Here is a 27,653-nt window from a genome sequence, read left to right on the forward strand (position 1 = left end):
GATGTGAGTTCATTTGAATTAATGTATCTCAAGATAAGAAGATCTTTTTATAACCGCTCTGATAAAAGTGTCTTTAATGATAAAACTGAGCGGTTTTATCATTTGCTTTAACACTAGAACCGCCAGAGATGTTTTATACCTAAAACCGCCACCGGGGTCAAATTGACCCGGTGTAGGTCTGCTCGGGGTACCATATCTGCTCGGATGTATTTCCGTCGCATCCGTCATCCTTCATATCCGTCATATTGTACGGCAACTCACCTCCCTCTGCTCCCAGCGCTGGGACGGAGCGCCCTCCTCTGGTCAGCAGATCTCATTACATGCCATGTGTGTTCTACCTGAACAAAGACAGCTTGTTATGTGTGGGGTCCCAAAACTGACACGGGAAATAGATTTAAAAGAAATAAATAATAATAATAATACTAATACTACTAATAATAATAATAATAGGAACAGTGAAATACAATAGAAATTAATACTAGTTTAAGTATGACACATTTATGTACACATTTTTATTTCTTGAACTGTAGCTATTTGTTTGTCAGTATATCTCATTTACTTTCCCTATTCATTTATTTTTTCATATTTTTGCATGTATTTATTTACACATTCACTCTTTATACTTATTCCCACATTTGGACCTTTTTTATATTTATGTACTTGTGCACATAAATAATGTTTCTAATTATTTACAATTAAAAAAAATATATATTCTGTGTTACTTTAGCCAACACTTTTACAAGGCCACTAGATTAGATAATTACGAAATGTGTAGATAGAATACATATCTTTCAGGTCGTTATTTTGTCATTATGTTTAATGTTTTATTTACCTTTTAGTATTTTTTCTCAATTAAAAGGGAATTCTTTAAAACTCCAACAATGTGTTTATTTATTTTAAAATTTAAATAATGACACAATGGATGTGTTTTTTTGGATGTTAAGAATCCTTGAAGACCACACTGAACATAATGTAGATAGTTTATTTGTTTAACTCTAGTTTTCATCTAATGCCAAATGTAACTCCACATATACAAACAGAGGACATTCAGAGGTAAAGGGGTAAAAACATTGAGATAATAAACAAGCATCAATCTTTTGTTAACATCCAGTTTTATTTGAGAATTGGATATTTCAAAAATGTTCCTACAGATACATCATCATCACTAGAGACTGGACACAGGGTGTGCTATTAGTAGCTACGTTTACATTCAGTTGGCACAAACCACCAGGATTTACAAAACAGCTGTCGTATTATTGCTGCACGGAAACAAAAACAATACAAGGTGATCTGTTTACACAGTAGCATCGTATGTCTGTACGTCTTTACCCACAAATGGGTTAAAACAATTATTTTAACAAGAGCAAACAAAGAGTCACATTTGACCAGTTTCTGTTGTAGTAGTGTTTATGTACTATCATTAAGCCACGGTCAGGTTTGCAACAAAAACGATAATACCTTATGTTTAAAAATGAAACTTTTTGGCATTTCTTCCAAGCTTGTTGTGAACTCTCCCTATTGTATTGTGTTTCATCACCTCCTTTGATCAATAGGGAGATGATAACACTAACGCTCTTTCAATTCAGACCAGGTTACAAATAACCTTTGAATCAGGTCTACACTGTTTGGAATGGATTGATCTGTTAGGGAGCCAGGATCATGCATCTCACTTTAGATAGCAAAACATTGCAAGGCAGTTTACACGTTTTACAAAATCGGTAATCCTATGCAGTTCACCTGTGAATAAATATTTTAAAATGATTTGGCTTTGTCAATAAATTATTTCCCTTATATCTTTTACTATCTTATATAGAGGTTCGAAAGGGTAAAGTGGCCTATTTAGAAATACAAAACGATGTAGGTTAGAGTTATCTTAAAAATAAGCTCATATTTGAATTCCCCATAAAAAAAACACATCATTCAGTAAAAACAAGGCCCCACTGATCATCTACTCTCTGAGACGTCAGCCTCCCGTAGCCAAATTCCTACACTAGTACAGACCTTGAACGCAACACTCCGCGTTTCATAGAAACCACCAAACCACAACGTAGCACGTTTTTTGAAAGTGCATCTAGTGGTGCTAGTAACGGTGGTCCTATGATAGCAACTCTAAAACATGTCTCTCTCAACTCTGAAGCGTAAACAGAGACAAAACGGTCATTGATCTTGTGGAGCAGATCCAAGTCAAGCTGGACCTTTTCGCGACCGACTTGAGCACGGGTCGGATGCTGCATTTTCCGACGCTCCCCAAACACATCACATCTCCGGCACAAATCACGGATGTGATGACAGATTTCATTGCGAGGTTGAAAGAGAACTTTGCCGGTCGATTGGATGGACTTGCTCTGCCCACAGAGGTGATGATGGGCTTTGCCAGAGACCCCTTCACTGTTGCAATAGAGGGGGACGTATCAACCCGAGCAAAGGAAGGGGTCCCCTGCATCGACAAGGGGAAATATACACTGGAACTTATTGACATGCAGCGCACTAACGGGCCATCGAAGTTTTGGAGTGATGTCAAAAAACAGCAGTTCCCTAACGTTCAGAAAGTAGCGATCTGTGTGCTCAGTATGTTTGGATCAACATACACATGTGAATCAAGCTTTTCACACAAACTCAATCAAAAGTAGCACTCGCTGCTCCCTGACTGACAGCACTCTTCACCAATGTCTTAGGATTGCATTGACATCCTATGAGCCAAAAATCACTGCTCTTGTTCAAAACAAAAAATGTCCCTTCTCCCATTGAGAAAGTCAGCGATGACAAATCACAAATGAGGTGATAGTAAGCACCTAGTTTACTATAGTAGGCGTGTAGTGTAGTATTCATTCATATAGTTACCCGTATCCCTTGTTATGGGTTTGTGCACTGAAGGGTTTGACAGTTCTTTCTGTATTCATTTAAATGCACTTTGTAGACCGTCCAGAAAAACGCGATTCTGCGATCGCAGAATTTACCACATAATCAGCAAAATGGCGCAGATTTCTAAAAGGCCGCATATTTATCAAAAGGCTGCATAATCCCCGCATTTTTCCACGCAAAATTGAGAAGAAAAAAAAGTTAACTCGTCTTGACGTCATCAGCTCGCGCATCACAGAATGTAAACAACACTGTATAGACAAGTTTACGCGACAAACCACGGGTAGCGCCATAACCCTACACAAATGCACTTCATTTCCGCCGGAAGTCTTTTGCACAGCGTCTGTCGGTGTAAACCGGTGTAAACAGTCAGACGGGCACTGGTGTAAACACAGCGATTTCGATGCTAACAGTGATGCTAGCTTGGGAACACGATTCTACTTCTTTGACTGGAGATGGCGTTACTCTCCCCCACCCGAATTCAGTGCAAAACTGGGAGGATAACATGACGACGTGGCCCAGCATAACGTACAGCAAAATGTGCTCCTACTTCGTTCAATCCATGGCAATAGATGGAAAAGCAATGGACAGTCTGAAGGCATATCATAAGGCTGCGCACATTCTACTTTGCCCACATGCTCCCGAAAATTGTTGACGATTTTGTTGAGGGAAGGTTACAGTTCTGCAGTAAATATCTCAGCATTTTAAAACCAAAATAAACTGCCTTATTTAGGTCATGCCCACAGGAGCCAACAGTTGTCTGTTGTTTACATAATGCACAATTTACATGATCTCTTTATGCTGTGCAATATATCATATGTGCCTGTACTGTTTGAGTGAAAATAAAGTTTGATGTAATTTCATTTCATTATTGCACTGTTATTGCATTATTGCATTTCATATGTTCCTTAGAGTGCTACAATTTCTTTTAACACAGTTCATCATTCATATTAAGCTCATACTGTACATAAATAACACTGAATTAATTAATTGTTGAGAGGAAACTAAAGAAATGGCTTCAACAAGAAAGATCACATGTTTAATCCTAACAGGTATTACAAATTAAAATATAAAAGCAGCCCACACAATTACATCACTATGAAAATATTCATATATAATATTAAAAAATACAATGCATGCAGTATTTGTTGTGTTTATCTGTATTTAATGAACAACATGGCTGGGTGTTGGTAGACAGGGACACGAGGCAAGATTCTAAACCTCACGAGGCACTCTGATCAGTGGACTCTTCAGGTTAACTAGGCCAGCACAGATGGTTAAGATGTTGTCCAGTTTCGGTGCCATGCTGATGGGAACGGTCTGGGATAAAATCTTAAAGACCTTCAGTCTCTGGATTGCTCTTTCCACGTGTATGCGGACATTGGCTACTCGCCTGGTGCGTGTCGTCTCCTCATTGGTCAACTGATTGCGCCTGTAGGTGAAAGCAGGGATGTTCAAACTGACCCTTCTCTCATCAAGCAAGTCTCGAATGGTGAACCCACAGTCCGCCATGACCTCATCACCAGCCCTCAGATAGTCTAGAAACCCACTGTCCATGGTGATAAACTTATCGCTGCTTCTGCCAGCATAGGCGTCAGATATAAACATGATTAGCCCATTAGGGGCCACAGTGACAAGATATTTCACAGTGTTGCGTGATTTGTACTGGCTGAAAGTGTCACTCCTTGAGTCGTGGTTTGTGGCTCTCTGCATGGCACTTTCGGCACAGTCAATGATGCAGGTGGTTCGAGGGTAGTTCCTCTGAAACGACAAGGGCATGGTGGCACGAATTGTCTCTCTTGGAAGCCAGGGGATCAGGACTTTGAACTGTTCACCCATCACGTCAATCCAGTGACTAATCACAATGCTTGCCATTGATGTAGACACATTGAAGCGGTGAGCAATATCTCCTAATATTAGGTTTAGTTTTAGCTTCATCAAGGTCATCAGGATTTGGTCAACAACAGGGAGGGTAATTGATGGCTTACTGAAAGGCAACAACACCGTCACCAGGGTGAAAAATTGAACCATACGCACTCCTGTACAGCCGGGACCTAGCATCATCAATGACCGTGGTGCTAGTCACAGTAGGACCCATTTCTGCCTCGCACTGTGTGGCCTTGTCTATTTTAACAGACTGTGTTGTTGAAGAGTATGTGTGGTCAATATGTGACGGATCCTCCCATTGGGTCTGGGCATCTTGAAATGTTGGTGTAGCAGGCTCAGTCTCACAGGCAGGCTGACAGGTTTCAGGAGCATCTAAAAAGGGGAAGAGAAAACATGGATGGAGCTAAATTAATGCAGGCATAGAGTCCAGGCAGGCATTTGGGGATCAATAAAGTATCTATCTATCTATCTATCTATCTACACGCAGGCGCACACACACACACACACACACACACACACACACACACACACACACACACACACACACACACACACACACACACACACACACACACACACACACACACACACACACACACACACACACACACACACACACACACACACACACACACACACACAATTAATGAAGTAGCCGTCCTGGGCATTGTTTGTCCCATCTCCAAAACAATCAACTGCCTTAGCAAAATACCGGTAGCAATGTTAGTGTATGACAACTTATTCATAATTAACAGTATTGTCAGCTTCATAGCTAAAGTTGCTGAACTTACCCTCAGCTTCAAGTCTGCGTTTCTTTATCTGGGGGGAGGCAGTGGTCCGCTGGGTGAGTTGACGTCTCTTTGGCTGGGGAGGGCGATTGTACCCCAACCACAACGCTGGGAAAGGATTATCCTTGGTTGGTTTTTGGTCAACAAAGTGATAGGAACAAACAAAAACGTTGCGGGGTGGTTTCTTTAAATTCAATGCCTTCAGCCAGGTCCTTGATTCCGAGTCGGGATCAGGCTTGCGAAAAAATGTCAACAATGGAGCGCATGGACATTGCCTCTTCGTAGCTGGTTTGTGGTCGTAGCACTCTCTATCTAACCACTCGTTCAGGTGCTTTCTCGAGTGATTGCAACCAACTACCGCACACGTAGTTCCTGAACCACTTTTCTTCATGTTGTAATTGTTATATCCTCTTTGTCTCTGCGATATCAGTGCTTTGTCGGCACAACGGAGCTAGCTAGCAAAACAAACCCAGTCCGCCAAAACGGAAGTGCATTGCATCGAAGGGAGGAGTTCAGGATGTAGAGCGGAAACGGCTCAATAACTTGTGTATAGAGTGAACGTGTGGAGCTCACACGATAGAGAAAACATCAAGATGAAAATATCTAATCCATCTCATTTACCGACGAACATTTCTACTAAAGACCGGGCAAAAAGTGGGGGGAAACTATTCTGCACCCCGTGCGACTGTGTGTTGGAGCATAAGAGAACATCGACGGTGACGACCCACTTTGATTCATTCAAACATTTGAAAATGCTTTCTGCTGCTGCGGACAAGAAAGCCAAACAACTCACGTTCACGAGGCATCAACTTCCAAAACCCTTTCGATGGCTACAAGAAACGAGGTGAGTAGCCTACAAGATTGAAGCTGCAGATAACGAACGAGTAAATGAAAACAGAATGAGGCGGAGAAGTGTGTGTGTGTGTGTGTGTGTGTGTGTGTGTGTGTGTGTGTGTGTGTGTGTGTGTGTGTGTGTGTGTGTGTGATTAAAATAGCGCAATTGCTTTTACAATAAATAAACATTGAATGTGTTTAATTGAATAGTAAAGGGGTTTAACGTTAGTGGCAGGTTGTGTGTGAGAGAGAATAAATAAGACAGCCCAATAGTTAAAAAAAAATCGATAATTTTTTCCCGCATATTTCGCAACTTCCCGCAGTTTCACCGCATAAAATCACATAAAACCCCGCATGTTTAATCGCATAATCAAGGATTTTAGCCCGCATAATAAAGGAATTTAGTCCGCATAATCAAGGATTTTTGCCCGCGTTTTTCTGGATGGTCTAATTTTGTAATGTGTCTGGGTCAAATGTGACCAAAACGTATGATTTTTTTGCTATTACTTGAAAAGTGAAAAAATAGTATTGCTAGAGTACTACCTCTTTGTGTTGCATTGGAGCTCTTTAGCTGTCTTTTTTGTATATGAGGACATTTATTAAGACTGCTATTATTGTATTCAGTAAATGCACTTTGGGATGTGCCTGGTTCAAAAAACATAACCTGAATATTTGACTTCAAAAGCAAACAAATGTAATGCTAGAACTGTGCACTTTTTTTCAGATTCTGTTAAATTAATGCTAATTTGTTGTGTTTTTATGCACGTTTTGACCTACCCTCTGTTAGATGAACAATGAATAAAAATGGCATGTTTTTCATCGCAGTAATATGTGTTGGTTTAAAATGTGTCACTACCCGCTTTTTACAGGCCGCTGAATGTCTGGCCCAGCTGAATTTTGTAGTTATAAAATCTGGCCCAACTGAATGTTTAGTTGAATAGCCCTGGCCAAGCGTGTGAAAAACTTGTGCAAAGTCTCAGAAAACGGAGCAGTGGCTGTGATGCTAGCTTTGCGGGCTCGCGGTTAGTTGTTATTTTGTTAGTTAGTTTGAATGTTGAAAAATAACAATCGACAGTGTAAACATATTTATGTAAATAACCCAATTTGTGTTCTGTGAAACGGAAAAGGATTTTACATTGTTTTTGTTACTTTCGTTGCAGTGTCTTAAATGTAATTTAGGTTAAGTTCCTGTTTGAAGTTGTTGCTATGGAGTCAACATGACGGAAAAAAAGTCGTATCTTCTACATATAATAATGCACAAAGTAAAAAATGAAGTGTAGGCTATGCCTGTTTGAAGTTGTTGCTATGGAAACAACATGACGGAGAAATGGTAATATCTTCTACAAATAATAACGGACAAAGTAAAGAATGAAGTGTAGGCTATGTTTAAATGTTCGGAATTTGACCGTGTATGATGGCCCTCTTGAGTTGCCGTACAATATGACGGATATGACGGATGACGGATGCGACGGAATGCATTGATTTTTAAGGTAAAAGTATTGTTTTAAAAAGAAAAATGGTCCTGTGGTATTGATATTTTGAAAAGCAATTTTGTTAAATTGTTTCGTTTATTAACGCTACAACATAGCGTTTAGTGAGGCGGTTGTCATTGTTGGGTGACAAGCAAACAGCTGGTTGCTGCGGAGTGCAGCGCGAGCAGTCTCCCGTGAGCGGGAGCGCGCTCCTTCACTACAGACTCAATATATCTATCTATCTATTTCTCTCTCTCTCTCAATCTATATCTTAATCTATAAGGAACCGCAGTAGACAAAAGGCGTTGCAATAGCAACACGTCATGTTTGTTTACACACAAAATCAATAGCGTGAAAAGGGGTGGGGTCAATATGACCCGCTTGGCGGAAATAGGTATAAATGGCAAGTTTTTTGGCGATTTCTTCAATCTGACTTCATATTGGCAATTTTTAACAATATAGTGTGCTACATAACACACTTTCAGGAAAAGTCACGGACTGGGAAACTTTAATATTTTATTGAAAAAAAGTTAGATACAATATAAAACAGCTCTGGGTCAAATTGACCCCGTTGGCGGTTATAGTGTTAAAGCCGCTTGAATCTTTTATTCACCAAGTTATACCAAACGAAAAATAATATTAAACACTCCAAACCCTCGGAGAAATATGATCCGCTGCTGCAGTTAAAGCTGCTTGAATTTTTTTACAGTATACTTATTGAAAATAATGACGTGTGTGTTGTTGTATGGCACTAAACCCTGGAAGAAGTATCATCCGATGCTGCAGTTCCACGTACTCCTTGTTGAGTTGTCCAGGCTAGGCATTTTTGTTTTGGAGACCAAGAGTTGGTCTAAAGTAGACCAGGAAGCTTTTCGCAAGTTTAACAATATTTATTAACCTGTTAAACCCTGAGCCTGTTTTTCAGGTCTCAGGCTCGAAAATGACATTCCCAGAACAAATTACTATATCTTCCCTTCTAAAAGGGGCGAATAAAAGCAATGATAAACCTGTGAGTTAGATGTAAAAATGTCAGAATCAATATAGATTTTTTAATTGTAATGTAAATTCAGATTGAACATAGTAAAAGAAATGTAATTTTTTTTTTACTTATAGTGAAAACCACCCTTGAATGATGGGATAGTAGACTAAAAGCTTTAGGAATCCAAACTATAACATATAATAAGTACCCTGTATTAAGATTGATGCAAAACAAGTTAAATTTGACCTTTTCAAAGAGATTTAGAAAATAAAACCCACTTCTGGGGTCATTTGGGTGCATTTTCCATGTCTTTGGCCCACCTCGTTCGATTTTGATGATTGACATCTCTTTTTAACCACTAGAGCCAATATAACCGAGGGTAAGTTTCTAAAATCCATCTAAACATTACCCATTGGTGAATGAGTGATGCGTAGCCAAAATGCCCCGTAACCGGAAGCTGTCATACACTCTAGTAGCTATTGTAGCAGCTAATATTAAATCTCCGTTATTGACATAAAAATGGAATGATGGATTATCAGGAATCATTTCAAAGTGACACAGACACATTGGATTAACCTATGGATTAACCTTCGGCAGCGTTTTTAAGTATGTTAGGATTTTTTCGCTCAGGGCTCATTTAGACGCTTCTTGTGTGACTTGTGCTTTGTTTCGGTAAAAATAGTTTGTATCGTCGGTTAGCTGAGTTTCTTCCCATTAAGTGAGTATGGCACATTAATAGGTTTTTAAATGTTAAGAAGCCCTGAAACACAGGGCTTAACAGGTTAAGGTTAACCTGGTATTTTTACTCCACTACATTTATTTGAGTTACTTTACAGATTTGGATTAATGATGTGAAATATAAAAAACCCTTAAAGAGCCTGTGACACGAGTTTCCCCCATCATCCAAACCCATCAATTTGAGTAAATATTGTCCCCTTGAAAACCGTTACTCAACTGATTTTGGATATTTGTACTTTGATAACCATTAATCTGCCCTTCAATGTTGACAATTTTCTGGATCTTCTCGGGGATTCTTCAAGTCCCGCCAAATTATGTGTGACGTCATTGCGGGCACAGCGCTCCAGCTGCACCATTCAGGATCCCAGCATCTGCATGTAAACGCACAATGGCGCACACAGCAGCAAGCTCAGACAGCGATGAAGTTTAATTTTGAACGTGTCTGAGAGCTCATATGAGGCTGAAGGATCGGTTTATGTTGTATTTGTTAGAAGTTTAGGAATTAGGTTCGTCAATATGGGCAATCATACGGTCATGTAGCCAGTGGTGGACTGGGACTAAAAATCATCCCGGGACTCTCGACCGGCCCATTTCGGTACCGCCAGTAAATCGTCAACGGGGGGAGGGGGGGATGTGCTAGTGACTCATCCGACCGGCCCACTTCGGTACCAGCCCATCAGGATTCGTCCCAATGGCCAGTCCGCCACTGCACCCAGCCCAGCCCACGTAAACTGTCAACGGGGGGAGCCTCGCTGCGGGGAAATGGTGGACCTAGTGTCCCGATCGGAGTGGGAATAATAATAATAATCTGTGCATTTTATCCATTAATTTCCCCAACATTGTGGTAAAAACAAAAAACACGTTTAATCCATGTTGGTGTACTACAACTACAAAAAGCATCGGTTTGTTTTCTCATCAGGAAATGCAGACCGGCTCAAACAAACTATTTTTAAATCATCATCCTCACTATCATTTAATGCAGGGCTATTCAACTTCATTAGCAAGTGGGCCAAATAGGAAAATCACTGGGGGTTTGTGGGCCACACAATACTTTTTCAAGGAATCACTAAATAACTCTTGCTTACAGTAGTGTTAATAATACTGAACTAGTCAGGTGCATGCCTTTTTTTTGCTTTAAATTGTATCAACAGAAATCATTACAGAAAGCAACCAGTCCATAAAAAAGTAGGAGAGCTTCAGTTACAAGGCTTGACACAAAAGTGCAAATTATTGCATCTTTAAAACTAAGGAGACATGAGGTTTTTTCCCCCAACAGTTCCATGTCCACTAATGTACAAAACAAGATGAATATAATAAAACAGTATTCATCACATTAACAGTAAGTAGCCCTGTTTATAATATCCTCAACATTTCCAAGCATACATAAGGTGCTTTGAAGACAACACATCCATAAAATGTAATACTAAATGCAAATAGAATACAATACTCACAATAACATTCATATCTTGGAAACATTTTTACAATTTGCAAAACAGTAAGTAGGCTTGTTTGAATGACCATAAAATGAACGACCATAAAAACAGATCTGCATACATACCATGCATCAGACTTCTGTCATGTTTAGCCTGTTTGAGTCAGTGAGAGAAATTACACGGCCTTGATTTAGCTATTTCAGCATAGTTTGGCTCATAAGTGGTAAGAGCAATCCTGAGACACTCATGCAGCTTCTCATTGGTTATGGAGCAACGTGCCCTTGTTTTGATGGCATTCATATGAGAAAAGCTAGACTCACAAGTATAGGTAGATCCAAACATTGTCAGTATAAGCAGGGCCACCTACCTCATTGTGGGGTACTGATACTGGCTAACATGGTTAGACCAAAAGTCCACTACACCCTCAGACTACAGGAGCTGTTTTAAAGCAAAGGAAGACTGAAGACAGCTCCATCTAAAAGAGGCTCTCATCAATGAAAGAGATTACCTCTTTTACTTTTACACAGAAGTCTGCATCAGGCTTGATGGAAAACGGGTCACGAGCAAACTGCAATACCTCAATTGGAATGCTGAAGCCTTGGAATCTGTCAGTCAATTTTGTCATGAAGTCTGTCATGACTGGCGTTATATTTGTTCCAGGTGATGTGCTCATAAATGCACAGAGTTTTGGGAAGTGCAGCAGTTTTGTTGTCATTAGGTCTGTGTTACGGTCTCCGCCTTCTATCTGCTCATTAATCTGTCTGTGAGTGTTTTCAACTGTGTGTGTGATATGTAAATGAGCTGTGCAGTAGCCCTGACGTCATTGGCTGTCCATCTTCTGGTCCGCCCCTGAAGACTGCGATTGGAGCTGATGGACCCAACGTCCTCCAATCCCTGCACACATCCGGCACACAACTTCTGGGGGACGACTACAAAAAGCTGTGGACATTCAGGAGGGTCTGCTGTGTGAATCAGATGCCTCACATTTCTGCGCTTGCTAGATAATTCGATTAACGGTGGTTAACTTGTGTGTTTTGTTTGGTACTGTGTTTAGGTTAGATTAGCATTATGTTGACTGTTTGATCCATAGATTAGCTGTGCTTTCTAAACAGCCTCTTTTGTTATCTTGTACCCTTTTGACCATGAGGGTTGTTTTGTTAAGTTTATATCTCCTTGTATTTAACAATGCTCCTTTTGTTGATCTTCATTTAGCCTTGCGCTCCTTTTGGCTTTTGTTTATGCCAGGCTGCATGCCTTATTATTTTCCTACCGCTATTGTATGTACAAAATAAATACCAATATTATACCAATTCCATACTGGTCCATGTTATTCTTCTCTTCCCTAGAGAGGGACGTAACAGTCTGTTTTGAAGATCGTTAGCTTTGTCTTGAAGGCACAAAGTCTTTCAACCAAATCAGCGATAGACTTTTCGCGACCCTACAGTTCGGAATTCAAAGTGTTCAATTGTCCAAAAATGTCACACAAAGTAAACTTCTGCCATAAACTGTTCATCTAACATCCGCTCCAAGAGGTTTGTAGCTTGTTTGTGCTTACACGTGCGAAGGAAAGACACAATCTCCTGGCTGACTTCACAGAAACGATCCAGGACCTTTCCTTTGCTGAGCCATCGGACATCGTTATTGACGAGTAAGTCCGTGTGTTCAGCAAACGTGTCAGCAAGCTGCTAACGGAACAGGCGGTGTTGTAGGCTGGAGGTCCATTGTGTTTTTCAAATCACCACTGAGCTTTGCACACAACACAGATTGTTGAATTACATGAATATATAAATAATGCATTTTTGGGGCGATGGCAGATAGACGCGCCGCCAGCCCCTGCACTCTACCGATCATAGCTGGAGCACCATCAGTGACCAACAGGCATACTTTTTTTAAATCCAGTTGACGTTCGTTAAAAAACGAGACTATCTTTTGAAAGATAACCTCACCTGTAGTGTGTTCCTCCAACGGAATAAGCCCCAGAAGTTCTTCCCTTAAGCGAACTCCATCGAAAAACCTCACATAGATGCACAGTTGAGCCATATCAGTACAGTCAGTTGATTCGTCCACAGCGATTGATATAAACTCTGCTTTTCGAAGGTTTTCCAAAAGCTTCCCCGACAAATCCTTTGAAAGTAGTTCCACTATGCGAAGTGTTGTTGTGTCTGAGAGAGGTACTTTTTTAATGGCGGAAGTGACCTCTGTCTTTTACTTTTTAGTCAATAACCACTTCATCGATGACAGTCGGTAAAGGGCCTCTTCTGTCTGGCTAGTGTCCTCGCTACTCACAGGGATGCTATCGTGGCTCTCTCTTGTTCCGTGTAAAAGCGACTAAAAGCCACTTGACTCCGTTCAAATTATGCTAGCAGTCCCTGTACTTTCCTTCTCCGTTCATCTGAGCCCAAGGGAAAACTGGCAGAAAACGAGCCGTGATTTGAGTTGTAGTGTTGCTTTACGTTGTATTCTTTCATCACGGATATACTTTCATTGCACAATAAACACACCGGTTTATTACTTGTTGCGGCTGGCAAAGTAAATACATATTTGTCCGTCCATTCATTCTGAAATTGGCGATTTTCCGAATCAACTTTACGTTTCTTGGGTTTGGAGAGAGACATCTTGAATATGTTGTTAACTAAAGTACTTTATCTGTGGCCCGCGAACCTAGTGTGTAACGTGAGTTTGACTGAGCCAATGGCAAGTGCGGACACATTGCGGTTTTTTTTAATGAGCAAAATAACTAAAATGAATGAAAAAAACAGCATTTTTGCCGCATCGTCGAATTGAATGTGATCAGACATTAGTTTTAATTATGCTATCACACATATGCCATTTTGATTTGCAGGCAGCCTCTTGTGGGCCAGAAAACAGTTCTGAAGGGCCTTATTCGGCCCGTGGGCCGCTAGTTGAATAGGGATGCTGTACGTAATGGAGTGACGGGGAGGGGCCCTGACCGTCCGTCAATATGTGACGGGTTGGGAGTGAGAACGTGTTGATTATAACCTCCATGGACCAGCTCCTAGCAGGCTTCATTCAGCTTATAATGTATGTCAGCGGACTGGCAGAGAGAGGCAATGAGATGGCAATATGAGTTGGTGCTGCTGCTTATTTAAACCTTATTGCATAAGAAATTGATGCTTGATAAGACTATGGAAAGTTCATTAACAGAAACGGCTACAGTCAAGCTGGTTCCACAAATCATAATTGCATAAGTCATCATGACACTTTGTTCACTTATGTTGTATAATCGTTTGTATTTGGACAAAAATGATTAAAATCATTACTAGTAATCCTTAATATGATTTATGTAATGTCGCACTGATACCTACAATTCTTTTTTAACTGAGTCTTTATCTTTGACTTTATTGAACAATGAATATTCTGTTACATTAACAAGGCATTCAAAGCAAACTATGCAGACACCCAAGTTTTAGGCCCTAACACATTTACCAGCTGGGGAACTAATTGTGTTAAAACACTGAAAGAGAAATACATCATGCTGACAGAAACTCTGCCAGAGCCAGCTAAAATTCTCTCTGTTTGAAGATTCCATAGTGTAGATAAATACACCGCAGTGCTCATGACAAAAAAAGACCACTGCGGCTGCGGTGCATCCTCAGATGAACAAGTATCCAAGAAATGTATTTCTGACTGATCTGCTGGTGTTTGATCCTGGAAGCTTTTCCGTTTCTTTAACTGGGCTCTTGCAAAGCCGGTTCCACAGCGACAGTACCTGTAGCTGTATGTTTATCCCTGCCTAACCATGCATCCATTCTTACCGCCACTTTGCAGCTAATGTTAGCTAATTGCCGCAACGTGTTGCACAGCATTCACACTAAATAATAATAATAATAAGAAGAAGATTAAAGAAACAGAAGAACAATAGTGGAATGCTGTTGCACAGCATTCACACTAATAAAGGCAGTGCTTGAATTGGGCCGGTACTCACCGGTACGCAGTACCGGCACTTCTGATTTTTACCCATGTGGTACCGGCACTTCTTACTAAAATACCGGTACTCAGCCACCGCCGGCCGTCGACATCTCATGACACATCTATGACGCGCCCCAGCAATAGACTAGAGCAGAAAAGACATCACATAACGTTTGCATTTCGAAAATGTTAGCGTGGCTTAATAATAGTGCGAAAAGACGGCGCTTGTCGCCGGACAAGGATTCCCTCTCTCCTTTCCTGCTGAAAGATGGTGAGTGTACTCAGGGACGAGGAGTCATTTAACCGGCCACCAGTAATAGTCAGGCTTTACTTTCTTTTATATCCATAAAGAAATAGTAAATCTGTTTACAGTTGTTTCATATGGATGTTGAGAGGTATCCATATATCTCTTCATTTTGCTCTCTAAGTGCACCAGATTGATGCATCTAACTTCAATATTTAAAAAAAATTATTATTCCTGGGGGACCATGCCCCCGGACCCCCCTAGAGGGTGTCAGGTCCACTCCCCACTTATAAAAAATAGCACTTTAACACTGCACCCCCTCTAATCTCAGATGCACCCTGAGTCATTTTGTTTAAGTACAATGAGCCTTTCTAAAATAGACAGAAAAGAGACAAACCCACCAGAATTATAGGATATACTATATGACTTTGAGCCAAATACTTGTTTTGGGCTGTATAAATAAATTGTGATCTGCTCTATCGAAATCAGTCGCATTGACCCGAAGACACATTTTGAGTTGTATACACTGCTGGAAAGAGGATATTCATAGCTTTCTAATGATATCAGGATTGTTGTTGTACTCCAAATATTAAGTGAAATATGTCACATTTATATAATGACTGTCACCGAGTCATCATTTTGAGAAAAAGGCCATCGATCTGATACATTATTAGCGGAAAAAATGATCAAAATACTACGGAGGGAAGATATTTTCGTTTGGATTACTGGTCTGGGGGAAGCTCGCGAGTGTGTGTGTTTGTGTCTTTTTGCGTTTGTGTCTTTTTGTGTTTGTGTGTATTGCGTTTGTTTCCCGGGGAAACCCTCACAAGAAACACCGGCTGTTGTTATGCCTGCTGTGACGTTACATTACTCCGTTCTCCGCTTGTAATTATGCCGTTACAAGCTTCAAAGTTGTATTTATCATCAGAATTTGCCGAAACGATTTTAATATTCTGAAAGACAAGACTTTGTTTATTTGAAATCAGATGAAAACAAACTGTAACGGACCCTGCCGTGTTATTTATGATTACTCTACACTTACATTTATAATGTCAGTCGGAGGGAGGGGGGGCGGCGCTGCGGAAGAGCAGATTGCCTGTCATCTTCCCTTTACAAGCTTAAAGAATGTATTTATCGTGTGAGTTTGGAAATAAAAGTTTCATATTCTGAAAGCCAAGTCTTTGTTTGTTTAAAATCAAACAAAACACCCGAACCCCGAAAAAATATTTTTTTACGCAAATCCACGTTTATTTTGAAATGAGCCGTTGCGACTCCCGACTGATTTCGATAGAGCGGGTCACAATTGACTTGACACAGTTGCTGATTTAGAGTACTGGCACCTTTTTTATTCCAATTCAAGCACTGAATAAAGGTATATAATTGTACTAAAAAATGTCCAATACACTGACAGGAGAGAAAAGGGTGAGTCACAGAGATAGGGACAGGCAGTGAAGAAAGAGCCTGAGAGGGGGTGAGACTTTCACTTCAATGATTCTATATTGTCACTTCTTCTGTAATTCCAGATTGTAGAGGGGATCATCAGTGCACTTTTTACACCCCTTTCAGATGGGGAGAAAATATCACAAGAGTAAAAATGGCGTTTCATCAGCGACAACTTTTCCTCAAGTCAAAGTGTAATACCCATGGATGTATTAAGAGAACGCTAACACTGATACAATATGATTAAGACAAACACACACTAGTAGATCACAAAATATCACAGAAGCACTTTAACTTTGTTTTAAACAAAGTTATTTTTGATAATTTTTAAACATTAACATTCAAACCACTTTAACATAATCTTTCAGTTGTTCGAATGTCAATGTTCAAATGTTCAAGCATACTACGGATTTTGACAAAATGTGCTACTTTTAAAATATCACTCAATCTCTAAATGTAAAATCTATGTAATGCAAATAATTAGCTATTTCTGGCTATTAGTGTATCATAGCTTTCATAAATGCTTTTCACGTCTTAAAATGCCAATATAGAGTTCAGGTGCATCAGATTTTTGTTTTGGAGGATGTAGGTGAATGCCCCTGGTCACCCTGTAGCGAGCTCAGTTTTCTTTTAAACCCTGTAGCCATGGTATGGATTTGATAGGAGTAGAGGAGAAGGTGCCGACCAAGTGCAACAAAAACTTTAGTACAATTTATCAGGGGAGCATGGATGGATTAAACGACTTGCTCCACACCGCTGATCCCTGTGATCAGCCCCCTCAGAGTGGCTCTCTGCTCCGGCCTGTCTGGATACCGCCTCAACAAACCGTCCAAAATGATCTGCTGAGGCGTAATCTGAGGGGACCGGCTCACAGCTCTATGCACAACATTACAGTTAAAATATTAGCTAATTTTTCTCACTGATTAAGTTGTGTTTGGCTGATTGGTTCTGCTTGAAGACTTAAGAACTGCACATGCGGCTTCTTTAAAACTGGAGGAATGTGTGTTAATTAGAGGCTGGCAGATCTCCAGTAAGAGCACGGATTGCTTTGGAGCCCGGAGAAACGGAGAATGAAGCATCACTCCCCTGAGCCTTGTGGCTACGTAAAAATATCTACACTCTTAATGCTGTAAATTAATATCATAATAATAAAATGATCACTGTAAGGATTCAGTGAAAGAGAGTAATTACATTACATAAATGGAGCTTTATTGGCAGATCACAAATATACCATAATGACAGTTTCTATCTCTACGACCTCTTTATGGTCTAGTTGCCAGCACAGTACCCCAAAGTTTTATGTTAGAATAGTACAGGACCCATCACATAGAAACTGCAGGTATCTATGCGATAGTTAGCATAACTAGCATAGAGCTGGTGGTGGATTTCATACGGCGCCAACAGACTCCCCCAACACCAGTGAACATCGAGAACATCTTACAAATACCTGGGTACCTGTGTATCTGAAGAATAACCTGGACTTGACTGAATGAAATGTGCACAAATAGCACAAGTTGCATTTATTAGCATTAATGGCATTATAGGTAGGCCTGTCGCGATAAGCAATGAATTGACTTATGGTACGATAAATAAAAATGAACTCGATAACTTTTCTGACCTCGATAAATTGCCGGGTTCCTTGCTCGAAATCTTTGATAGATACAGATTTGGATATGGCCTGTTGGTCAGTGTATGTTTTGGTCATTGGATTTTCTTTTCACAAATTAATATTCAAAAACCAAAAACGACTGGATATTTAATTTTCGTTTTAAAATTGAAAAACCAAAATTGAAATACAAGGGCGTTTTTCTTTATCATGGTCAAAAAGGGATTTACTAAACTTAAAAAACGGGATTATTTTCATTTTCTACTTCTCAAAACAAAAACAAAAATCACTAGAAAACAGAAACAAAAAAACTACAGTTTTTTCATATTCTGTTACCGGAAGTTACCTTACAAAATAAGAGCGCAGATAGGTCAGAATCCGTGTATCTACGGTCCATTTGTTTTTCTGTATTAAACAAGTAAACGGAAGAGCGTCTGCTAGGAGTTTTTGCTTTTTTACCTTACTAAATGGTCAAATGGTCCTTGGAGCAAGGGGCGGGGCGAAACTCACGGAAGTCATTTCAAAACAAAAGCACTCACACTTGGAATGGGGATAATATTATAAACAAGGGGAATTTAGCAATCACAAAGAAAACGGCCAACACACAAATTGAGCCCAGAAAATTTATGTTATTAAGGGCTGTAAATATAATAAGTAACATAACATTGTTAGGAGATTTAAACTATACAGCGATTCTGCACTGGGGTCAACTCAGCGGCGCCTCTTTCTTCGTTTTTTCAAATCAGCTGCTCTTCATTTTTCCTGCTATATTTGACGAGTGATACAAATATTTGGTACCTCAAGTTCTTAAAGAAACTGACACTGTTGGACTCGGTTCTAGTTTGACTTCTACCAGAAATAAAATGAATCACCTTTACTGTGTACTTTGTGAGTAATCCTCTGTCAAAGTCCCCTCGATAATGCATGTTTTTCTGCTATATTTGATGAATGATAAAAATACAATTTTACCATTAGTTCTTAATGAAATTGATACTGTTTTACTTTTTATTAGTAAGTCTTCTACTAACATTACATTGAAGTAGGCTACTTTTACAGTGTATTTTTTGATAAATACTCCAAAAGAAAATCAAGCCACTTCTGCTAAGTTTGATGAGGGAATTATTTTTTGTTTCCATTAGTTATTCGTGAGATTGATCCTGTTGGAATCAGTACTAGTGAAACTTTTTAGAAATTAAAATCAATGTTTTATGGCATAATTTAGTTTAAACATGCCATCAGTTAAAATGCTGATTTATACTGAAAAAACAGAAGTTTTCGCGCACAATGTCTGATGTCAAGCTTTTATTGTGAAAATACTTCCGGTTAGTTTCCGCTTGTGATTAGAGTTTAATTTGAAAAGCTATTCCGGAAAGGATCTCCAAAAAAACAACAGTAGCTTGACTTCAGGCTTTACGGAAAACACGATTTACAGCCGGTAAAATGTGTTAAATGAAAAGTGATGAAAGAGAATATGAGGAGGAGAGGCGTGTTTATGTACATGTTGAATGTAAAAGGTCTGAATCCTCTGTTTAAACGCAATAACGGACAGTTAAGACGTGGAGGACCGGCCTCCAGCTGCGCCAACCGGCTGACAAGGAGGAGCCAGCAGAGGAGATCTAGCAGCTGGAAACCAGGGGTTCACTCTCTTCTCTTCCCTAACGAGGAGCGGATCACAGCTGTTTGTCTGACTGAACAATATCATGCTTGTGACAAACCCGTGCCTTTTTTCATTAAAGTACCCAATTGAACTTTCACAGAGACTCCATTTAGTCTCCTTTTAAAGCTTCTCTCCTGGACGGGAGAATAACGAACACAGTTTACAATCTGGTGACCCAGACGCGTGATCCCGCGGACCGAGGAGGGAAAACCATCCGGCTGTTTCCTAGAGACGCTTGCAGCCATTCGACACACAAGAGCTCAAATCAATCGGTAAGAAGATGCCTGTTATGACAAAGACTCTTCACTAATTAAACTAGGCAATGTTAGATTTGTGTGTTTGATGGCGGCCAGCGGATCCTGAAAATAGCTGTGGATTTAATGTTAAAACAGCCTAAATTCATAAACATAGTTAACCAAACATGTGGCGTTGCTTTATCACAAGCAGGGTGAGTTCACACTTTATTTTGTTCTTCTATTTAACCCTGCATGCTATTAACCATGTGTGTGTTGTATTTTAAATATAAATGTGTGTGGACATTTTACTTCGGATAGCATCCTTTTTCACGTAGGTGTCTCTTGTTACGTTAGTAATTAGTTAGCCTATGACGTGAGAGTATATAGCCCATTTGACGATTTTTGTTAAGATCTGGAGACATAGCGAATCGGTTAAAGGCCCAGTGAAGTGTGCACCTGTGCATGATCTGTTATGCTAATACGTATAGTAATGACCAAAATTGTCCATTGGAACCCATATCAAAAAATGTTGGAATAGCAACAAATTTGACGAGTTTTGAATTTTCCGGGGAAATCTGCAGTCGACCTTCGCCTTCGTGGGCGTGGCTTGCGATCTACTGCGTTACGTCACGAGATGGACACCGCTGCACTGTTTACATTCACCACCGTTCGTTTTTTCTCTTTTTCAAAGTCGAATTTCTCAACGTTTTTGAGCTAGTATTTTCCTGGAAAGTGTGTCGGAGTCGACTGGAAGTGATTGCCAATCGAGAAAACCTGACAATGGAGGCGACAGTGAAGAAAGAGGGATGAAAAACACAGGGGAAACGATGCATTGCCGCTGGCTGTAGTAATGGCAAGTCTGCCGAAGTGGCGATGTTTCTGTTCCCAAAAGATGAAGGTGAGCCTGGCTGGTGTCATTGTTTCGTAGATTATTTGATTGATCATGATAAATAAAGGCCACTGGTCGATTCGAGAGAGAGAAAGAGAGACTGAGAGAGTTACAGGGTTGTTGTTAGCATCTGGTGCTAGCTCGGAGCTAACGGAGATTAGCTGTTTCAACAATAAGGAGAGGGAGAGTGCTCTCCTGTGGGACTGAGAGAGATAACGTCAGCTCAGGGAGGTAAACTGTAGCCTAAGTTATCTCAGTGGGTTTGGTCATCTATGTAAACAAATATTTCCATCTATGTAATATTAGTTGTATAAAATAGGTTAAGAAATCCTTCCAATGTTTTTTGATTATTGAAATATATGTTTCATATGAGTGTTGAGAGCTGTATCCATAAATCTCTTAATGTTGCCCTCAAAGTGCACCAGATTGATCACTTTCCTCATCTATCCTGTCCGAAAAGCTGTCCAAATCAATCATTTCTCTCACACTAGTATCACTTTCCAGAGTCTCCGCCATGTTTACAATCGCAACTGGGTACATCTTGTGACGTCACAGCCACTATCGTCTGCAACTTCCGTTAGGCTCAGACGGCAAAATTAATAATTCATTAATTCATTAATTATGAATTATTAAAAATTATTTTAGCCATGAACAGGCACAATGATATGTAAGGAATGAAACTGCCATTTCATTTTGGTGCAAAAACATGCACTTCACTGGGCCTTTAAGGACCGAGTAAGTGAAAACCAACAAGGCATAGCGAATTAACTCAGGGTTAAGTAACCGAAGTCAGTGCTAGTCGAAAACAGTTGAGAACTGTTTTTTAAAGAAAGTCCATCCATCCATCCATCTTCTCCCGCTTATCCGTGGTCGGGTCGCGGAGGTAGCAGTTCCAGCAGAGAGCCCCAAACTTTCTTTTCCCTGGCCACATCAACCAGCTCTGACTGGGGGATCCCAAGGCGCTCCCAGGCCAGAGAAGAGATATAATCCCTCCATCTGGTTCTAGGTCTACCCCTTGGTCTCTTCCCAGCTGGACGTGCCTGGAACACCTCCCTAGGGAGGCGCCCAGGTGGCATCCTAACTAGGTGCCCGAACCACCTCAACTGGCTCCTTTCGACGCGAAGGAGGAGCGGTTCAACTCCGAGTCCCTCCCGGATGACCGAACTTCTCACCTTATCCCTAAGGGAGACACCAGCCACCCTGCGGAGAAAACCCATCTCGGCCGCTTGTACCCGCGATCTCGTTCTTTCGGTCATGACCCATCCTTCATGACCATAGGTGAGGGTAGGAACGAAAATGGCCCGGTAGACAGAGAGCTTTGCCTTCTGGCTCAGCTCCCTTTTCGTCACAACGGTGCGGTAAAGAGACTGCAGTACCGCTCCCGCTGCTCCGATTCTCCGACCCATCTCACGCTCCATTGTTCCCTCACTCGAGAACAAGACCCCGAGATACTTGAACTCCTTCACTTGGGGTAAGGACTCATTCCCTACTTGGAGTGGACAGTCCATCGGTTTCCTGCTGAGAACCATGGCCTCAGATTTGGAGGTGCTGATCCTCATCCCAGCCGCTTCACACTCGGTTGCGAACCGATCCAGTGAGTGCTGAAGGTCGCAGACCGATGAAGCCATCAGAACCACATCATCTGCAAAAAGCAGTGGTGCAATCCTTAGTCCACCGAACTGCAGACCCCCTCCCCCACGACTACGCCTCGAAATCCGATCCATGTATATTACAAACAGGATTGGTGACAAAGCGCAGCCCTGGCGGAGGCCAACCCTCACCTGAAATGGGTCCGACTTACTGCCGAGGACCCGGACACAGCTCTCGCTTTGGGAGTACAGAGATTGGATGGCCCTGAGTAGAGACCCCCTCACCCCATACTCCCGCAGCACCTCCCACAGTGACTCCCTGGGAACCCGGTCATACGCCTTCTCCAAGTCTACAAAACACATGTAGACTGGATAAGCATACTCCCAGGCCCCCTCCAGGATCCTTGCGAGAGTAAAAAGCTGATCCGTCGTTCCACGACCAGGACGGAATCCGCATTGTTCCTCCTCAATCTGAGGTTCGACAATCGGCCTGACCCTCCTTTCGAGTACCTTAGAGTAAACTTTCCCGGGGAGGCTGAGTAGTGTGATGCCTCGGTAATTGGCACACACCCTCTGATCCCCCTTTTTGAAAAGGGGAACCACCACTCCGGTCTGCCACTCCTTCGGTACTGTTTCCGACTTCCACGCAACGTTGATGAGACGTGTCAACCATGACAGTCCCTCAACACCCAGAGCCTTCAGCATTTCTGGGCGGATCTCATCCACCCCCGGGGCTTTGCCACTGTGAAGTTGTTTGACGACCTCAGTGACCTCCCCCCGGGAGATTGGTGTCGATCCCCCTTCATACTCCAGCTCTGCCTCTAACATAGAGGGCGGAGTTGTCGGGTTCAGGAGTTCCTCAAAGTGCTCCTTCCAACGCCCTAACACTCCATCAGTTGAGGTCAACAACGTCCCATCCTTACTGTACACAGCTTGGATGGTTCCCTGCTTCCCCCTCCTGAGGTGTCGGACAGTTTTCCAGAACAACTTTGGTGCCGCCCGAAAGTCTTTTTCCATGTCTTCTCCGAACTTCTCCCACACCCGCTGCTTTGCCTCGGCCACGGCTGAGGCTGCTGCCCTTCGGGCCTGTCGGTACCTTGCAACTGCCTCGGGAGTCCCCCGAGATAACAAATCCCTGAAGGCCTCCTTCTTCAGTCGGACGGCTTCCCTGACCACCGGTGTCCACCAGGAGGTTCGAGGGTTACCGCCCCTTGAGGCACCTAGGACCTTGAGACCACAGCTCCCCGCCGCGGCTTCGGCAATAGAGGCTTTGAACACCGACCACTCTGGTTCAATGTCCCCAACCTCCACAGGAATGCCCGAAAAGCTCCGCCGGAGGTGTGAGTTGAAGGCCTCCTGAACTTGGGCCTCCTCCAGACGTTCCCAGTTCACCCGAACTACACGTTTGGGCTTACCAGCTCTATCCAGAGGCTTCCCCCGCCACTCGACCCAACTCACCACCAGATGGTGATCAGTTGACAACTCCGCCCCTCTCTTTACCCGAGTGTCCAAAACATACGGCCTCAGGTCCGATGATACGATAACCAAATCGATCATGGACCTTCTGCCTAGGGTGCTCTGGTACCACGTACACTTATGAGCATCCTTATGTTCGAACATGGTGTTTGTTATGGCCAATCCATGACTAGCACAGAAGTCCAGTAACAAACCACCACTCCGGTTCAGATCAGGGGGGCCGTTCCTCCCAATCACTCCCCTCCAAGTGTCTCCATCATTGCCCACATGTGCGTTGAAGTCTCCCAGCAAGATTAAAGAGTCCCCTTCAGGAGCCCCATACAGGACTCTTTCCAGGGTCTCCAAGAAGGCTGTATACTCTGAACTGCTGTTGGGTGCATAAGCACACACAACAGTCAGAGTTTTCCCCCCCATAACCCGCAGGCGTAGGGAGGCAACCCTCTCGTCCACTGGGGTAGACTCCAACAACGAAGCACCCAACCGGGGACTTGTGAGTATCCCCACACCCGCCCGGCGCCTCACACCTTGAGCAACTCCGGAGAAGAATAGAGTCCAACCCCTATCCAGAAGTAAGGTTCCAGAGCCGACGCTGTGCGTAGAGGTGAGCCCAACCAGATCCAACTGGTAACGCTCCACCTCCCGCACAAGCTCCGACTCCTTCCCCCCCAGAGAGGTGACGTTCCACGTCCCCAAAGCCAGCTTCTGTCGCCCGGGTCTGGTCCGTCGAGACCCTCTGCCTTCACTGCCACCCTTCTGGCAGCGCACCCGACCCCATCGCTGTTTCCCGTAGGTGGTGGGCCCGCGGGACGGAGAAGCAGAGGTGTTGCCCACGTCGCCTTTTCGGGCTGTGCCCGGCCGGGCTCCGTGGCAAGCCCGGCCACCAGACGCTCGCCGACGAGTCCTCCTTCTGGGCCTGGCTCCAGAAGGGGACCCCGGGCTTCCTCCGGGCCGGGTATCCTCACTTCGTGTGTCGTCTTTCATGAGGTCTTTTGAACCAATCTTAGTCTGGCCCCTTGCCTGAGACCAATTTGCCATGGGAGACCCTACCAGGAACACAAGGTTCCAGACAACACAGCCCCCAGGTTCATCAGGGCACACAAACCTCTCTACCACGGTAAGGTGCTGGTTCTTCAGAGAGGAAGTCCTTTTCGAGAAAAGGCTTGGTTAAGGTCTAAGCCTTTATCAGTGGTTAAAACTGTTCTGTTTTTAAACAAGATATTGCAGGTGGGTTACGGTAATCGGAATTACAACAGCAGTGCATTAATATGATGACGGTCTGTTAATAGTTGCTGATAGGTCTCCATATTGGTCCCGTCTAGCGTGTCTAAATAGCAACAGTTAACCAATAGTAGACTATAAAGTCAATTATTACGTAGACAGGTTTATAGCTTGTGCGTAAGGGTTCCTAACTTTAAGTGATGATATCAATAAGATAAAGCCCATTTTTCATAGTAAACTAGATATGAAATGTTATTATTTTAAACTAAGTTTTGTTTTGGCTTGGATTTCAGGGTTTATAATACCACACCAGTGGTTTACTTTGTTGGTTCGTTTAAAGATCAACTAGCCATTGTTTAAACTCCTCTCTGAGAGCCACATAGGCTATTTTCAAATCTCTTTGTCTACAGGTCAGAGTTCGAAATAAACGGGTGCCATCTTGTTTACACCTCACATGTTGATTAACAAACACAGGGCAGTCGCCATTTTGTGAAATGCAAATTCAAAGCAATCCTTTGTTTGTGCTTATGCAGTTGGTGGCAGGAGATGAGGCATTTTACTAGGCATACCATTTTGTAAAAAACAGCATACTTCTTGTCAGAGTTGAAACTAGAAAATAGTCAGGCTACCTTACTGTTGGAAGTTTGGTATTTGGAGGGAAGGAATATTGTATCTGATTTTGGAAGTATTTCTGCTCGCAAGTGTGTATTGGCGGTTTTTGAGATATTCTTGTTTGCAACTGTGTATTGGCGTTTTTTTGAATGTTCTAGTTTGCAAATGTGTTTTGGTGGTTATGTGCGATGTTGTTTAACCATAGTGTATTTTTCTTCCCATTTTTAAGATATTTTTAAGGAAAATAAGCTTCTTCTTGTTAAAAATAAGTCAGTTTAGCAACAGTTATTCCCGAGTGGATTGAGCTGGAAATTACAACAGGTAATACAGTAATGCTGGTAATACAGAATTATTACACAGATAGAGGGAACACCTCTTCGGAAAAGATACATTAACATACTGAAGTTTAATTCTAAAGTGTATAAACAAACACAGGTATTGCCAGAATAGAATTGCAAAGTGGTTTCTAATTATAAGATGAGAAACTTTACATAAATAACATAACCTAGACTGTAGAATATTCAAACACCACTTTATTGAAGCTAACACAAGTTGAGACATTTGCATAATTCCATACACTTCGGTATGCACTGTACACAGTAGATTTCGATTTTCAGCAGATTTCGATTTTCATATTTCAAAGTCAAAAACCATACACTGTACAATTTTTTTTTTTTTAACATTTCTAAATTTAAAATTTGCATAATTTGTATCTTTTAATTAAGGCGAGACACTACAGGTGAATAGGGTAATTTTTTTAACTTAAAGATATCAGCTAGAAATTTCTCCAGTTAATTACTTACAATAAGGCAATTGTTTTTTGTATTACAAGTTTTCAGAAATAGCATGTTTAAATATGCAAATTAGCCATAATCTCATTAAATATGCGCATATTTTAACACATTTCAGGAAACGAATTTTTTTTATTGGATAAAGCCAGGTTCAAAATTCTTGTTTCATTTTGTTGTCATATTAGAATTGAAGGCTTTTACAGAAGGGATTTTTTATATCTCTTTTTATCACTAAATAAATCAGAAAATACTGTCAACAGCCCTAAAATATCAATTTTCGCCATGTTTTTAGGTATAAAATGTTATATAATTCAGGCTATGAATGATAAATGAACAAACCCTTCTGTGAAAGCCTTCAGAATATGGATAGGAATATAACTGGAAGGTTTGGTGTGTCTACGTGCTACTGAAGTGGACATTTTGTGCTCAGAGTAGGAGAAAAAACTCATTTTGAGAAAACGACCTTTAAAGATATTTATTGTCAAATTCCATATTTTTTTTATTGGAAGACACTATTTTCAGACACAATATCTAATCTAATACTTACAACAACAATATAGAACATATAAAACACAATACAACTGAAAACTGAGTAACACAGTATGTACCTGATGAACAAAACCACAGTAACACACACACACTACGACCACAGTAACACACGCACTGCAGAACTGCCACTCTAGTCCATGCCTGCTCCATAAGTAGGCCCCTCCTGCATCTCCTGCTGATGTCTTTTCACCTTTTTTGCTGTGCTTAGACTCTTGCGCCTATATTTCAAACTAGCAGATGTAATGGCCTCAACTTTTGAAATTCTCAGCAAATCACTTTGTCTCATTGCGCTGACAGTAACAGCTGTGCTCTGGAGCCACAACTTCTCCATAACAGCCAGCATGGCAGAGGCACCTTCATTAAAGGTGGAGATGGCCATACTTGCAGCTGCCTCAACCCTGCTTTTCCCCACAAAGACCGTTTTTG

The 27,653-nt window shown here is 41.6% G+C and overlaps 1 protein-coding gene across 3 annotated transcripts in view; it reads left to right on the top strand.

Annotated features, from left to right (window-relative positions):
- Positions 1-5,538: 5,538 nt before the first annotated feature.
- Positions 5,539-27,653, top strand: part of LOC307022716 (uncharacterized protein) — a 60,175-nt gene continuing 38,060 nt past the window's right edge. Inside the window, exons 1-2 of one of the 3 annotated variants that reach the window (XR_013803481.1) lie at positions 5,539-6,378; positions 19,760-20,152. Coding sequence is in view for 1 of the 3 variants with exons in the window: in XM_079655603.1 (XP_079511729.1) it covers positions 6,361-6,378 (18 nt within the window). In the remaining 2 variants the exon portion in view is untranslated. Of the gene's footprint in view, positions 6,379-11,845; positions 12,808-19,759; positions 20,153-27,653 lie in introns of those variants that run through there. The other 2 variants (XR_013803482.1, XM_079655603.1) reach the window with 2 other exon arrangements.

This window comes from Notothenia rossii, assembly GCF_949606895.1.
Source record: "Notothenia rossii genome assembly, chromosome: 10".
NCBI classification, from domain to species: domain Eukaryota; kingdom Metazoa; phylum Chordata; class Actinopteri; order Perciformes; family Nototheniidae; genus Notothenia; species Notothenia rossii.